The sequence below is a fragment of the Oncorhynchus mykiss genome, chromosome 9 (genome assembly GCF_057628025.1).
Source record: "Oncorhynchus mykiss isolate SJ-2025 chromosome 9, ASM5762802v1, whole genome shotgun sequence".
NCBI lineage: Eukaryota > Metazoa > Chordata > Actinopteri > Salmoniformes > Salmonidae > Oncorhynchus > Oncorhynchus mykiss.
The window spans coordinates 51,252,940-51,268,135 of NC_143030.1; the positions used below are offsets into that span (position 1 = coordinate 51,252,940).

The following is a 15,196-nucleotide window of genomic DNA, read 5'->3' on the forward strand; positions in this document are numbered from 1 at the left end:
TGCCATCAGAAGAATCCCGGAACATGTTCCAGTCTGTGCTAGCAAAACCGTCCTGTTGTTTTGCATCTGCTTCATCTGACCACTTTTTTATAGATATAGTCACTGGTGCTTCCTGCTTTAATTTTTGCTTGTAAGCAAGAATCAGGAGGATAGAATTATGGTCAGATTTTCCAAATGGAGGGCGAGAGACAGCTTTGTATACGTCTCCGTGTGTGGAGTAAAGGTGGTCTAGAATTTGTTCCCATCTGGTTGCACATTTAACATGCTGATAGAAATTCTGTAAAACTGGTTTAGGTTTCCCTGCATTAAAGCCACCGGCCACCAGGGGTGTTTGCCTCTGGATGAGCGTTTTCCTGTTTGCTTATGGAGGAATTACAGCTCATTGAGTGCAGTTTTAGTGCCAAGTTCGCTATGTGGTGGTATGTTGACAGCTACGGAAAATACAGATGAAAACTCTCTAGGTAGATAGTGTGGTCTACAGCTTATCATGAGATACTCTTCCTCGGGCGAGCAAAACTTTGAGACTTCCTTTGATATCATGCACCAGCTGTTGTTTACATAAATGCATAGGCCCCCGTCCGTGTCTTACCAGAGGCTGCTTTTCTGTTTTGCTGATAGAGTGTATAACCCGCTAGCTGTATGTTCTTAATGTCGTCGTTCAGCCACGACTCTGTGAAACATAAGATATTACAGTTTTTAATGTCCCGTTGGTATGATATACAGGCTTTCAGTTCATCCCAGTTATTTCACAGCGATTGAACGTTAGCTAGCGGAATGGAAGACATGGGCAGATTAGCCACTTGTCGCCTGATCCTCGCAAGGCACCCTGATCTTTTGCCTCGAAATCTCTGTTTCCTTCTCCGGGGGAATCACGGGGATCGGGGCCTGGTCGGGTGTCTGCAGTATATCACTTGCATCCGACTCATTGAAAAATAACTCCAATTTGAGGTGAGTAATCCCAGTTCTGATGTCCAGAAGCTCTTTTCGGTCATAAGAGATGGTAGCAGCAACAATATGTACAAAACAAGTTCTGAACAACACGAAAAAACTAACAAAATAGGATGATTGGTTGCAGGAGGTGTTCTTATTCTCCATGGACTTTACAGTGTCCCAGAACTTTTTTGAGTTAGTGTTGCAGGAAGCAAATTTCTGCTTGAAAAAGCTAGCCTTGGCTTTTCTAACTGCCTGTGTATAATGGTTTCTAGCTTCCCTGAACAGCTGCATATCACGGGGGCTGTTCGATGCTAATGCAGAACGCCATAGGATGTTTTTGTGTTGGTTCAGGGCAGTCAGGTCTGGGGAGAACCAAGGGCTATATCTGTTCCTGGTTCTAAATTTCTTGAATGGGGCATGTTTATTTAAGATGGTTAGGAAGGCATTTAAAAAAAATATCCAGGCATCCTCTACTGACGGGATGAGATCAATATCCTTCCAGGATACCCCGGCCAGGTCGATTAGAAAGGCCTGCTCGCTGAAGTGTTTCAGGGAGCGTTTTACAGTGATGAGTGGAGGTTGTTTGACCGCTGACCCATTACGGATGCAGGCAATGAGGCAGTGATCGCTGAGATCTTGGTTGAAAACAGCAGAGGTGTATTTAAAGGGCAAGTTGGTTAGGATGATATCTATGAGGGTGCCCGTGTTTAAGGCTTTGGGGAGGTACCTGGTAGGTTCATTGATAATTTGTGTGAGGTTGAGGGCATCAAGTTTAGATTGTAGGATGGCTGGGGTGTTAAGCATGTTCAAGTTTAGGTCGCCTAGCAGCACAAGCTCTGAAGATAGATGGGGGGCAATCAGTTCACATATGGTGTCCAGAGCACAGCTGGGGGCAGAGGGTGGTCTATAGCAGGCGGCAACGGTGAGAGACTTGTTTTTAGAGAGGTGGATTTTTAAAAGTAGAAGTTCAAATTGTTTGGGTACAGACCTGGATAGTAGGACAGAACTCTGCAGGCTATCTTTGCAGTAGATTGCAACACCGCCCCCTTTGGCAGTTCTATCTTGTCTGAAAATGTTGTAGTTTGGAATTAAAATGTCTGAATTTTTGGTGGTCTTCCTAAGCCAGGATTCAGACACAGCTAGAACATCCGGGTTGGCAGAGTGTGCTAAAGCAGTGAATAGAACAAACTTAGGGAGGAGGCTTCTAATGTTAACATGCATGAAACCAAGGCTATTACGGTTACAGAAGTCGTCAAAAGAGATTGCCTGGGGAATAGGAGTGGAGCTAGGCACTGCAGGGCCTGGATTCACCTCTACATCGCCAAAGGAACAGAGTAGGAGTAGAATAAGGGTGCGGCTAAAAGCAATAAGAATTGGTCGTTTAGAACGTCTGGAACAGAGAGTAAAAGGAGGTTTCTGGGGGCGATAAAATAGCATCAAGGTATAATGTACAGACAAAGGTAAGGTAGGATGTGAATACAGTGGAGGTAAACCTAGGTATTGAGTGATGAAGAGAGAGATATTGGTTGAGTACTCAAGACAATTCAGCTTTTCATTTTTAATGAATTTGTTAAACAAATATTAAAACATAATTCCACTTTGATTTTAGGGGGTATTGTGTGTAGGCCAGTGACAAACAAGTCTACATTTTATTAATTTTTAACTCTGTAACACAACAAAATGTGGAAAAGGTCAAGGGGTGTGAATACTTTCTGAATGCACTTTACCTGTCATGGGTTTGGTGGATGCCAGGAGAACGCTACCTGCCTGAATGGATAGTTCCAACTGTAAAGTTTGGTGGATGAGGAATAATGGTCTGGGGCTGTTTTCATGGTCTAGGCTCCTTAGTTCCAGTGAAGGGAAATCTTAATGCTACAACATACAATGACATTATAGAGGATTCTGCGTTTCCAACTTTGTGGCAACAGTTTGGGGAAGACCCTATCCTGTTTCAGCTAGACAATGCCCCAGTGCATAAAACAAGGTCAATACATAAATGGTGTGGAAGAACTTGACTGGCCTGCACAGGGCCCTGACCTCAACCCCATCGAACACCTTTGGGATGAATTGGAACGCCGACTGCAAGCCAGGCTTAATCTTTCAACATCAGTGCCCGACCTCACTAATGCTCTTGTGGCTGAATGTAAGCATGTCCCCGCAGCAATGTTCCAACATCTAGTGGAAAGCCTTCCCAGAAGAGTGGAGGCTCTTATAGCAGCAAAGGGTGGACCAAATCCATATTTTTGCCCATGATTTTGGAATGAGCTCTTCGATGAGCAGGTGTCCACATACTTTTGGTCATGTAATGTAGATGTGGAAGGGGGGGATTCAATGTATTTCGTAAGAAGATACTTTCGAGAGCTGTATTTTTGTATTTGTATTTTTTAAATACCTTTCTACATCATTTTTTAATGCGGTTCACCATTGTGTGGCCCCCTTTCATCCGGCATTGGTATCAGAATTCTGATGACACTATGGTGTGATAAGAGCGTCTGCTAAATGAACTAAACATACATGTGTAAGTAAGAATAGACCATTACAAAGCATGGTGAGTATTATTCTAATGAGCTCATCCCCGTAACAAGGTTTTGTCTAGAAGGGATACAGCTTTTGTCAAAATTGAATTTTTGTAGCAGGTTTAAGAGAACTAGGTCACGCTGTATGTCATCTAGACATGACCCTGAAACGAGGACAATAATAATACTTGTGCTTTGCAGTTAATTTTGGTATGTTCATTTTCACATATACATTTACTGTACATTTTGGTAATTTAGCAGACACTCTTATCCAGAGTGACTTACCGTCAGTGCATTCATCTATGGTAGGTAAACAACAACATATCACAGCCATAACAAGTAAAACATTTCTGTAACCATTACTGAGAATGTCGTTGCTGTTCGGGCCGGCTACTTGCAAATGCATTTCTGTATTTTAAAATACAAAATACATGTATTTTGATTAAATACATTTCAAAATACAAGTATTGGGTAGTTTATTTTGATACATTGATCTTTATGGTATTTTGTAATTGTAGTTTGCCATTTTATTTTCAAATGTTTGCCCATCCCTGGTTATTGTACCCCCTTAGCTCCCTGGAAAATGGACTCTTCCAACAACTGACTTTTATAAGGAGTGCTTAATGCAGATGTTGTCTATAAGCCTTTGCAGGTTTAGAAAAAGCAAAGTGGGCATGGCTTGAACTGTGGTGACTGGTTATTGGTTTTTCCTGGTTATAGATTGGCAGAGTTTTTCCTAGTCAAGTCACATGGTCATAGCCCTACCTATACCAACAAGAGACTGACGTTTATGCTTTAACTATATACCACACACATCTGGAAACTCATGTCATACTGTTCCTCTGTAAGTAAGTCTGACTGAACGTCATGACCCTGAGTATATCCAGGCATATGTGCAGAGAACCACACAAATCAAAAGGAAATACTGTTCAGACCAAACAATTATGAAGAGGAAGTGTAAATGTATGTGGCACATGATATTTAAGACATGATTATATTGGTTGGAAATTAATATCATAGCCCAGGCTCTTTGGCTTAGGAAATTGCAACCAAGGCAGGCATTCGGCAACGGAAAACCTCAGAACTCTTGATGATTTATGGAAAAGATATTGACATAGTTTTCCCTCAAACATACAGCATACAGACAAAACTTGCACACCAGACATGACATCTACCAATAACCTCCATTTAAAAGGATAACAGATTAGGTTGACATGAACTAAACCTACAAAATATGAATGATGGGTTGTGTGTGGCTCTGTTCAAATCCCACTGTGGCACTGATATAAAAAAGTATGCTCTCAATGTAAGTCTCTATGGATAAAAGCATCTGCTAAATGGCATATATATACACATGGTTGGGTACATTACTTTCTAAATGTTACCTGTCCCAAATTGTAAACAGTAACTGCACTTTTGATTACCCAAACTCAGAAATGTAATTGGATTACTTTCAGTTAGTTTTGGATCCATCAAATGCATTTGGTGTGTAACAGACTCGCTCAGGTGGAACAAACTTAAACTTCTGCCTTTTTTTCAATGCTGAATTGAATGTCAGTGAGAACACAGAAAGGTAACACAACGTATTTTTTTCCCACATACATAATTTCTGAATCTAAAAGTAATCTAAGGAGTAATCCTCTAGTTTAACAAAAAGCATTTGTAATCTGATTACAATATTTTTGCTGGTATTACATGTAACCAAGGATGGAAATGTAGATGGCCCGCTAGCCTGAGGCTAGAACTTTTGTAGTAAAAAATGTTCTCAACTAGCCTGATGGCTAGTGCCCAAAATCCTTAAATTCCATTCCTGCATGTAACTGATTACATTGCAACCAAGGCAGGCATCTCGCAATGTAAAACCTCAGAATTCTTGATGATTTCTGGAAAAGATACTGACATAGTTTTTTACATTTAATCAGTTACTCCCAAACCCTGTATATATAATTATATTATGTACAATGGCACTACTGTCAACCCTAAAGGAGACATTTTTAAAAGCCTTTGCCCAGTGGTGGACCTAACTAAGCACAAATTGCTGAGCCCTCGTATTTGATAATGTGGTGAAAACAGTCCTAAGTGAAAACTAATTACATTAACACTTTGCTAACGAGCTGTTGGAGAGGCCCCTGGAGGTCGGCTCTTCATAAAGAGTGGCAAAGCATCTGCCACGCACTTCCTGACTGCTCACATTCTAATTGGCCCCAGTGGGTTTCTGTACACAACCATGTTATTTAGAGGTGGGGGAATTAAATGCTCATTTTCAATCCAGGTAGGCCTACAGTGGATCTGGAAAGTATTCAGACCCCTTGACTTTTTCCTTATTTTGTTACGTTACAGCCTTATTCTAAAATGGATTTAATTACTTTTTTCAGTCATCAACACACAATACCCCATAATGACAAAGTGAAAATAGGTTTTTATAAATGTTAGCAAATGTATTAAAAAATAAAAATAGAAATAACTTATTTACATTAGTATTCAGACCCTTTGCTATGAGACTCGAAATTGAACTCAGGTGCATCCTGTTTCCATTAATCATCCTTGAGATGTTTCTACAACTTGATTGGAGTCCAGATGTGGTAAATTCAATTAATTGGACATGATTTGGAAAGGCACACACCTGTCTGCAGGGATGTTTTTCAGCGGCAGGGACTGAGAGACTAGAAAAGATGAACGGAGCAAAGTACAGAGAGATCCTTCCAACAGGACCATGACCCTAAGCACACAGCCAAGACAACGCAGGAGTGGCTTCGGGACAAGTCTCTGAATGTTGAGTGGCCCAGCCAGAGTGGCCCAGCCAGAGCCCGGACTTAAACCCGATCAAACATCTCTGGAGAGACCTGAAAACAGCATTGAGTCCCAAAAAGTAAAAAAAACTTGATTTGGATGATATTTTCTTTGTTTTCTATCTGACATGGCACTCTGAATGGAGCTTTGCAGACCGAGAAGCAATACAAGAAGATAAAACTATTACTCAAACATTAACTATTAATCAAATGCTGCTGGGTTTCCATAGCAATAGCCCGATGGAAAAATGTGGACCCTTTAATGGCCATTTGCTATGTTTCTCTGTAAACATCAGACCAGCAGGAGAGATGTCAGGCAACAGAATGTCAGGCAACAGAGGCATCACAGGGCCACAACCTATTGATATCAATCAAACTTTCATTTTCTATTGAAAAAAGAAAGGAAAAACACTCCATAGCAATATTCTGCTGCATATTGACATGGCATATCTGCCTTAACACTTTAAAGGCACAATATGTAATTTCACCAGCCTGCCTCTGCCACTTTGTTTGGAAAATAGAGGAGTGGGGTTAGGTAACTACTCTTACAGTACCACTGTAACTACCCTTCAATTCAAATGTAACTACTCTTAACTACACTCCATGAGATCAACATGAAGCTATGCATTGTGGTGTCAAGACTCAAATTACATTAAAAACATAAATAAACAATGGCGTACCAGAACTATACATTTCAGGTTATGACAGGGTAAGCCAGCTGTACTCAGCCAGTGTTTCCCCTGGGATATTTTTCATCAGCGGTGGCAAAGTTAGCGGGGGGAGTAGGGTGGTTATCCAACCAATTTTTTTTATGTCCTACTCTTGGCCGCAGAGACAATATGTTATTATTTTAAAGCAAATTGCCTGCAATTCTACACAATTTGCCATGGCTTAGGTCGTGCTCTTATGCTATCTCAGTGACTCAAAATATTATAACAAAATCAATGGTGGCCCCATGCCATGCCATTTTAAAAAATGAATATAGGGGAAACACTGACTAAGCTCATAATGCATTTAAAAGGTTAGATGTCTATAAGTTCATAAAGGGACGCATATTTTTTAGTGAACCATACGTTCCGATAACAATGCAAACGATGAGGTCTCCCGGTATCCCTAATCAACTTGGCTTGGCTTATGGCTGTATAGGAGCTAACTGCTCGCTTCCACCTGCTGCTGTAGAAAGCCTAGCTGCCTTGAGCTGCTGGCGTACCCATTAATTCAAGTCAGGGGTTATTTTCCAACTTCTTTCCGCTCCTGCGACGAGCATAAGTGAGCTTAGTCAAAACTATAATCTCCTCCATGTGCACACCTTATGCAACATGCTCTGCCAGTACGACTCATTCCGCTTTCTCTCTGCACCCCTCAATGAGATGGTACAGAGATGGTGTATAACAACATAACAAATTACTAATTGTCAGGATGGGGAGGGCTGTTGTTGGTGCAACAGGCTTTGTTTGGCTGCTGATGTGCACTGTCTCATACGAAAAGACTAGATGGAAAATGTGTGTCAAATTCACTTGTAGCACAGCACCATTTATTTGGATCCCCTTCAAACACGATTTAAAGAAAGGGAAAAGGAAGACAAGAAAATGAGCAACGCTCCGGGTTCAGGCCTATTATTCTCTATAAACTTCACTTATGCTTTGAAATAACATTCAATCAATTCCACAACAGAAATAACAGTCAAGTAAATTGTGTAGGCCCTATTGTGTTCACGCCCCAAAGGACGACACGCGAGATAATGTAAATATTAACTTGCGGTCGTTGGCATGAAGAAATGGTCATGCACTGAATGTGTTATGAAGTCGTCGTTATGAAGCCCTTTCAAATAAAGTGTTACTGGTTGTACAGTAGTCCTACAGTATGTATGCTACACCCTCTCTTGCTTGTAGGCCTACAGCAGCTGTGTTGAGCGAGCGCTACTGCTGGCGAAAGCAGATAGTAAGGCCTAATCCTGCGAACAGATTGTCTAACCCTAACCACAGTCGCTCCCTGGGTGAGAGTGATGGCTTCCCCGTGCGCGGGGCCGCGGCTGCTATTGTAGAATCACAGAGCGTTTAATTTAAACAAATGACTATAATAATGACTTGTTGTGTGCTGGGCTTAATTAGCATTTCAAAGGAAATGGCAAGCCCCTTTTAAGTGGGCTTTGTGTCCCACTGTCTATGTGTACTGTAAGCAGGTTCCCCTCTTCAGACTAGCATGGAAAAGCAACATGTTCAGTCTGTGTAGTCTGTCAGTGCCCTTTCTACTCACTCTCTGGGGTGCGTATCAATTTGGTAAATCGCTTCCTTCCCTCTGCTCTTACTTGCTGGATACTGGTGTTATAATTGTACTAGGTTTACGTTAGTTATACTAAATAGTGAGTATGCTTCTCCCTTTTGTGCTTCTTCTCTCCATGATAAAATCTTACCTTAGAGTACTTTACTGTACTGGAACTAATATGTACTGCAACATGAAAACATATAACTATTTTCATCAGGATAAAAAGTGGTTCTCCAAATTCAATTGTTTACTCAATTATAACATACTCATAATCTCAGAAAGTCAGCTATAATGCAATGTTACAAAAACTCTACGACCATGCTGTTTTAAATATTCATTCGTCTTAACAGTCGCCTAAGGTTATTTGAATTAGCAGCATGAATATTCATGGCTGCAATGAATGCTCATTTGTTTTTGATGTTTAATCCTGTAACACACTTCTTCATTTCTTTACTCTCATCCATGCACAAGCATCCAAAAGCAAAGCTTTACTTCTATTAAACACTGAATCATAGTGCCCTGACTATTATTGAGTTCCTGTGAAAGCGAAACAAGATGTCATATATGTTCCAGTTGAAGGCAACGGTGCAGGCAGGTCATATTAGATGTGTCTCAGGCCTGCCCAGACTGTCTGGAATGGGACTTCATTGCTAACTTCACTTCAAACAGCAGAAATCGTCCATTTCTAGCCCCACATGTAATCATTATTATTCATCCTGAGGTTATGCTGTTTGAATATGACCATTCATGTTTCTAAGATCAGATACTGATTTGTATAATATGTGACTGGCTCATTCTGACCTTGTTAAACATTTGATTCGCCTTCCATGTACTATGATTCTGTCAATAACTGCAGCCATCGATACACTTTTTGTGTTGCTGCTTTTAAAATGGTTGTGTTGTTTTTCCCTCGCTGTCTATGCCCCGGTCTATGTCCTAAAGGCCAAGTGATGCAATACACATTTCCTTTAACATATTAAATTAAGTTAAGCTAACATTCAGTGAGTCTGACTAAAATGTATGCCCGAAAACACACAGAAACAGCCACAGACAGTTTCAAAACTAATACTTTGTGTAGATCTAAAACGGGTTATAAAGAACATCTAGAAGTACCAGTAAAACACCCCACATGATTAAAGTGATAGTTCATCCAAATGTAAGAATTGTTTATTGGTCCCTTACCCTGAACGGAGTCTATGGACAAGGAGACAGTATTCCAAACTTTGGCATGTCATTTAAAACATGTGACATTGAGTACATTGACTTCCATTTAAACACATTTTCTAATATGGATGAACTATCCCTTCAGTGTGTTATTATTGGGTAGCAGCATAGTCAACTATTTTTTACATTGATAAAGCAAGTATGGCCTTCAACAGTCAATAACATTGGCTTTGCATCACAACAGTAATGCCAACTAGACACTATTCATAGTCTAACAATAACACAAATTTAAAGTATTTAGACAACAAGAGATTCCTGAATACGGGCAGCCTGTGGTCTAATGACAGATGCACCCTGCCAAAAATAGTTACGTAGCTCCACATGTTTAACTAGATTGAACAAATCCCCTAATTCGAATAATGTGAGTTCTACATTAACTTGCAGATTATACTGAGCTTTTGTGGCGGTGGGCAGTTCGCCAAACCACCCTCATTATGCTTGTAAGGAGACGTCGGCTGGCGTTCAGTTTTAATATTTAAACGTCCCGGCGTCCCCCTTGGCACTGTGCCTGTCCCCATCCTCGACACATTGCCGCCTGCCGGAGAATTCCCTCCTCTTTTTCAAATAATTCCCTCCTCTTCTTCTTGCAAACATAAGCCAGACGATCCAGGCTCGGGATCTGGTGGCCAGTCAAACATGACGCCCCCCACAGTAGCACACTGAGAAGAAAGCAACGTTGACAGTGATAGGTCTCCATGCAGGCATAATGAGATCTCCATCAAGCTTAGAAATGAAGTATTGTTCAATGTCCCATTCAAACTTTGTGTTCGTCTGCCCTTAGACAACAGAGTTTTTTGGGCAGGGGGGTCAGAACGTTTCTTGAACATCACACTTGGGTAAACACCTTACATCCTCCTATAACACTATCCAGCTAGCAAATACCTATCGGACCACTAATGGCTATGAGGCAGTACACCACTGTGAGCTGATATTGTACCAATGTCGATAGACTTTACTCTATAAGTAGTGTCGGCTACTGCCGTCTGACCACTGGAAAGCACATCAGCCAAATGAGTAGTGGGCCGCTGACTTTACCGATAACAAGCCACCGTAAACTTCTAATTAAGGATAACATATCCGAACCATTCCCGCATGTTTTGGAAACTTATTTTGCTGGCTGTTTAAACGTGTGGTATGTCATTATTGTAATTAGCAACAAAGGCAGAGTTTGTTGTCAGCTACTACATACAAATGCATTGTAGAAAGGCAGGCTAAGATTCAAAGTCTCAGATGAAACATACAGTAGCTTGACGTAAATAGGAATTTCATTTAACTGTCGTAAAAAATACTACTACTTTCATATTCAAGTCAAAAGCTACATATCGTATCAACATTTAGTTGCTTCAGCCCATTTTCCCCCCATCTCCTGCAGATCATCCTGTGAATTAGCAGCTAATTATTTAGCCTTCTGAGCAGTCAGAATGAACTGAGAGGGAGGAGCCTGTCAAAGATGAGATTAATTCATAGAAAAAAAGATTACGTTTCTAAATGAGTGGAAGGGTATTATCATGTGCTCCACCAGTGACCAGAGATTTGGGATATTTGTGCCACTGCTCTCAGTAATAAAAAAAAATCAATTTGAGACATCTATGACAAGAAATGAACAAGTGGGCTTATATGACTATGTCTATTTCTAAAATTATGTTGATGCTCATGGTCAGATCAACTGCTGACAATACTGTAATGCCTTAAATCTGGGATGTTAAACTCATTCCACGGGTTCAGTTATTTTTGTGTCTGTGTTTTTTTTTCTCCTTTCAATTACGCCCTAGATAACCAGGCGAGGGGAGTTCCTCACTAATTAGTGACCTTAATTCACCAATTAAGTACAAGGAAGGAGCGAAAACCCGCAGACCCTGGGCCCTCCGTGGAATGAGTATGACACATGTGCCTTTAAAGGGATAGTTCAGCAAACGTACATATTTAAAAATAGTGGCTAGTTTAACAAAAGCAAAAGGATTGCAGTCACTCCTTGTCCTAAAGACTGCTTTAAAGGTAAGACAACACATATTAAGAGTATGTAATTTCCCTGAACTATCTCTTTAAAACTGTTTGCGATGTGAGACCATGAGGTGCATGGAGAATCCTAAAGCAGAGAGAAGTTTCCTGAGCTTTAGCCTTAGGCTAAATGTTGTACTCAAACCAGCAACATCATCCCCAGAGATGAGCAATGTCTATTGCTTCAGCTGAGCTTGTAGTTCTGTATTTGTAAAGGAGTTTACATACCCTGTAGGATAGTTATCATTGCTGATATGAACAGTATGCTTGAGGCATTGCTGTTGAATCAACTAATTTTCTTATCGGTTACAGTACAGCTACAATGAAAGAAAACACTTGACACTGAATTATAATGTTTCAATTTAATAATAATAATGATCAGCATATGCCTTCATCGAATATTAAGGAAACCTTTATGTTTTGCATTCCCCCACGTTGCCAAAACCGCACTTTCTGCCTTTTTCGACACAGTATGTTCCTAAAACACAAATACCGTGCTGTGGCTATGACAAAAATATGAATTTCATCTGTCAATTATGCCTTTATTGGCATGAAATTAAGGTTCATTGACATCATAGGAAAAACGTCAAATGAAACATCCTCATCTTCAATTCCTTTAAGATATTTCATGCTATACGTTTCCATGCCTCTGCCTGAGAAATAAGCTCCTCTTGTCCCCAGAGATAATAAATGAATTACATTTTTTTCCTTATCGGTTATCTTTTTTTCCCAGAGTAAGCTATTACTTGCTCAGGTTGCTAGGCAACAGGAAATATTAATAGTCACTATTATTAGCCAGGCTCCAGTAGAGTAGTACTAAAATGAGGAAGTGGAAAACATGAATGTGTTACATAAATCTTTGGACCGTTCACGGTGTGTGCAAGTCTCTGTTTGTGCAGTGATTTATGGCGATGACGATTCATTTATGAGAAAAGGGGGTGTGAAATAAGAAAATGGAACATTACCCTGAAGGACTACTTGAAAATAAATTATAGCAAAGGTGAAACAAAAGCTGTTAAAAAACCAGGACTCTCTTTCTCAAAGAAATGTTATTGGCCTAATACACCAAGTAGGAAAGAGAGCAGCTTTCTCCCATACGTAAATGTCTATGTTTGTGCGCGTAGGCACATACGCATGGCATGCACATTAACATGCACCAATGCATGCCTCATTCCAATTGTGTCAATTAATGCGGCCTTTGCTATGACAAATAGTAGCTCGAGCATTTTCTGACCACTGGTATAACTAAAGAAAAAAAAAAAAAACACAATACGTAGCCTACTATATATCACTATACCACCCATATTCAGCTCACTGGTATGTTCAACACAGTGACTTAAGCCCAGTCTGCCACACACATAAAATGTACAACATATGCACTTTGATTCCAAAATCTCATAAGACCTGATTAACCAAGGATAAATGCCACGGATGCTCACATTAAACCATGAATATTTATAACCCAAAAGTTATATTTGTGTCAGATGAAAGTATATAAAACTGAATTATTCACACGCAGGTCATCTATAATTCATCTCGTTCGATTTCGTGATTAAAAAACTTGAATGTGTACGCCAGGGGTGTTTGCATGTTCAGTGTGAACCATGTTTAACACATGAAATAGACGCTTACTGGCGTTGGAATGGAGGTCCTCGGCATCCTTATGAAGGAGAAAAGTAGCTGACAAGGGAGAACCCTTGTCTATTAGAGAGTGAATGAAAATGTGCACCGCACAGCTCGTTGCTCTCTTTCTGTGTTCACTTTGAGCGAATCAAATCCTTTTGAGTTTGACGATTTGAATAGACATCTGTCGCAAAAGTCTGGGAGTTAAAAAGCATCACGTGTAAAGCAAAATTGTTGCATGTGTCTGCTGGGGTCTCCGTAAGCTTTTGTTCCACACTCTGTAATAGGCCTGTTAGACGGTTGCTAATTGAAACGAGCGTGTTTCCCTGTTCTAAAACCAGAACATGTCCCTTATGAAGCCACACTGAAAATATGTGGCAATTAACAAAACATTGAATTGAATCCTACTCTACATTGGCAAACAAATACTGGTTATACCTTCATACCAACCCTAACAACAGTCCAGCGACGACAAAACAACCAATTAAATTATCATACATGCTCATAAACAAGTTGTGCAATGCATTATAACTTCATCCTAATGTGTTATACCTGCAGGTTTTAAGAAAAGTGTTAGCAAACGTTACATGGCGATATACATAAACCAACCTGCAGCTCTGGATGAGTGAGGAGGAGGAAGAGGAAGAGACAGAAGAGGAGAAAGACTGTAACTGGTGAATCTTACCGAGTGCATGTTATGCCCCGAGAGAAGATGGCTATCTTGGCTCAGCATGTTGGACATCATGAGGGCTGCGGGCAGCTCCGGGTAGGAGTAGGGGTTGAGCAGGCCGTTGTGGGGCAGCGAGTGAAAGGTGTAGCCTGACTCGGGGTCCATAAGGTGCAGCAGAGAAGGATCAGCGTGGTTGGGGGGCGTAATGGGGGGGATCTCGTAGTCTTCATCCCCTCCTCCTCCACTGTTGCTTCCTCGGCCCTGACTGGAGTAGTTCTGAGAGGGGAGACAAGGTGATGGGATGAGTTTCAAGTTCAAGGTTCACATTTTCAGTTTATTTTCCATTTGTGATGAACACATTGGGAACCTTGCTAACTCGAGTTCTTACGGTAAAAGGTCGAGTTCTTACGGTAAAAGGAGTGATATGGTGAGAGTGTAGAGCATAGGAGTTGAGATAATGAAATAGAGCATAGGAGTTGAGATAATGAAATAAAAAAATAACAGCAAATGCCATCGTTCATGATGCCACAAATTACAGTCATCTATTAGGAGATTAAACTACCATGAATTCACCTGGAACCACAACTGCACATGCTTCTCTACGTAGGAAGACATGAATATACAAATCCTACTTTAATAACCAATACTAATGTGCTCACTCAGCTTTTGAAATCAATCCTAGAGCATGTTATAATGCAGAATGATGTAAAGCTCTCTCTGACTAGGGGGCCTCAGTGTCAGCCCAGAAAGCAGGAGCATGTACAAACAAAGAAATCTGTTTGTGATGATGAAAATAATTTACTTCAATGTCTTTTGAAGATTAATGGCTTACTAATCAAGAAGTCAAACAAATCTTTACTCGTGGAGCACTGGCAACAAACACCAGGGTTGCGGTCAATTACTTTAACTCTTTGAATTAAAGATCCTCACATTGACTAACATTTCTCTATGTTCTGATTAATAATGGGATTTCAATCAATTTCCTGAACTGAATTTGGTTGAGATGGAGTTAACTAAATCCCCATGACAGTCTTGACGTCATGAGTTGTATCTAAGGTGACTAAATACCTCTTCTCTCCCTCTATCAGAACAAGGTGAAAAACATTCTCATGATTCTGCATATGCAAATCAGGTGGTAGAGGAGGAAGCCTCACTGTGGTATCTTCAAGGGCCATCTT

General features: G+C 40.5%; 1 protein-coding gene across 3 annotated transcripts in view; it reads right to left on the bottom strand.

Annotated features, from left to right (window-relative positions):
* The window catches only part of LOC110532223 (TOX high mobility group box family member 2), a 121,441-nt gene that overhangs the window by 12,874 nt on the left and 93,371 nt on the right, over positions 1 to 15,196 (bottom strand). For all 3 annotated transcript variants that reach the window (XM_021615929.3, XM_021615930.3, XM_021615931.3), the window contains one exon: positions 14,034 to 14,294. In XM_021615929.3, coding sequence (XP_021471604.2) covers positions 14,034 to 14,294 — 261 coding nt within the window. The remainder of the gene's footprint in view (positions 1 to 14,033; positions 14,295 to 15,196) is intronic.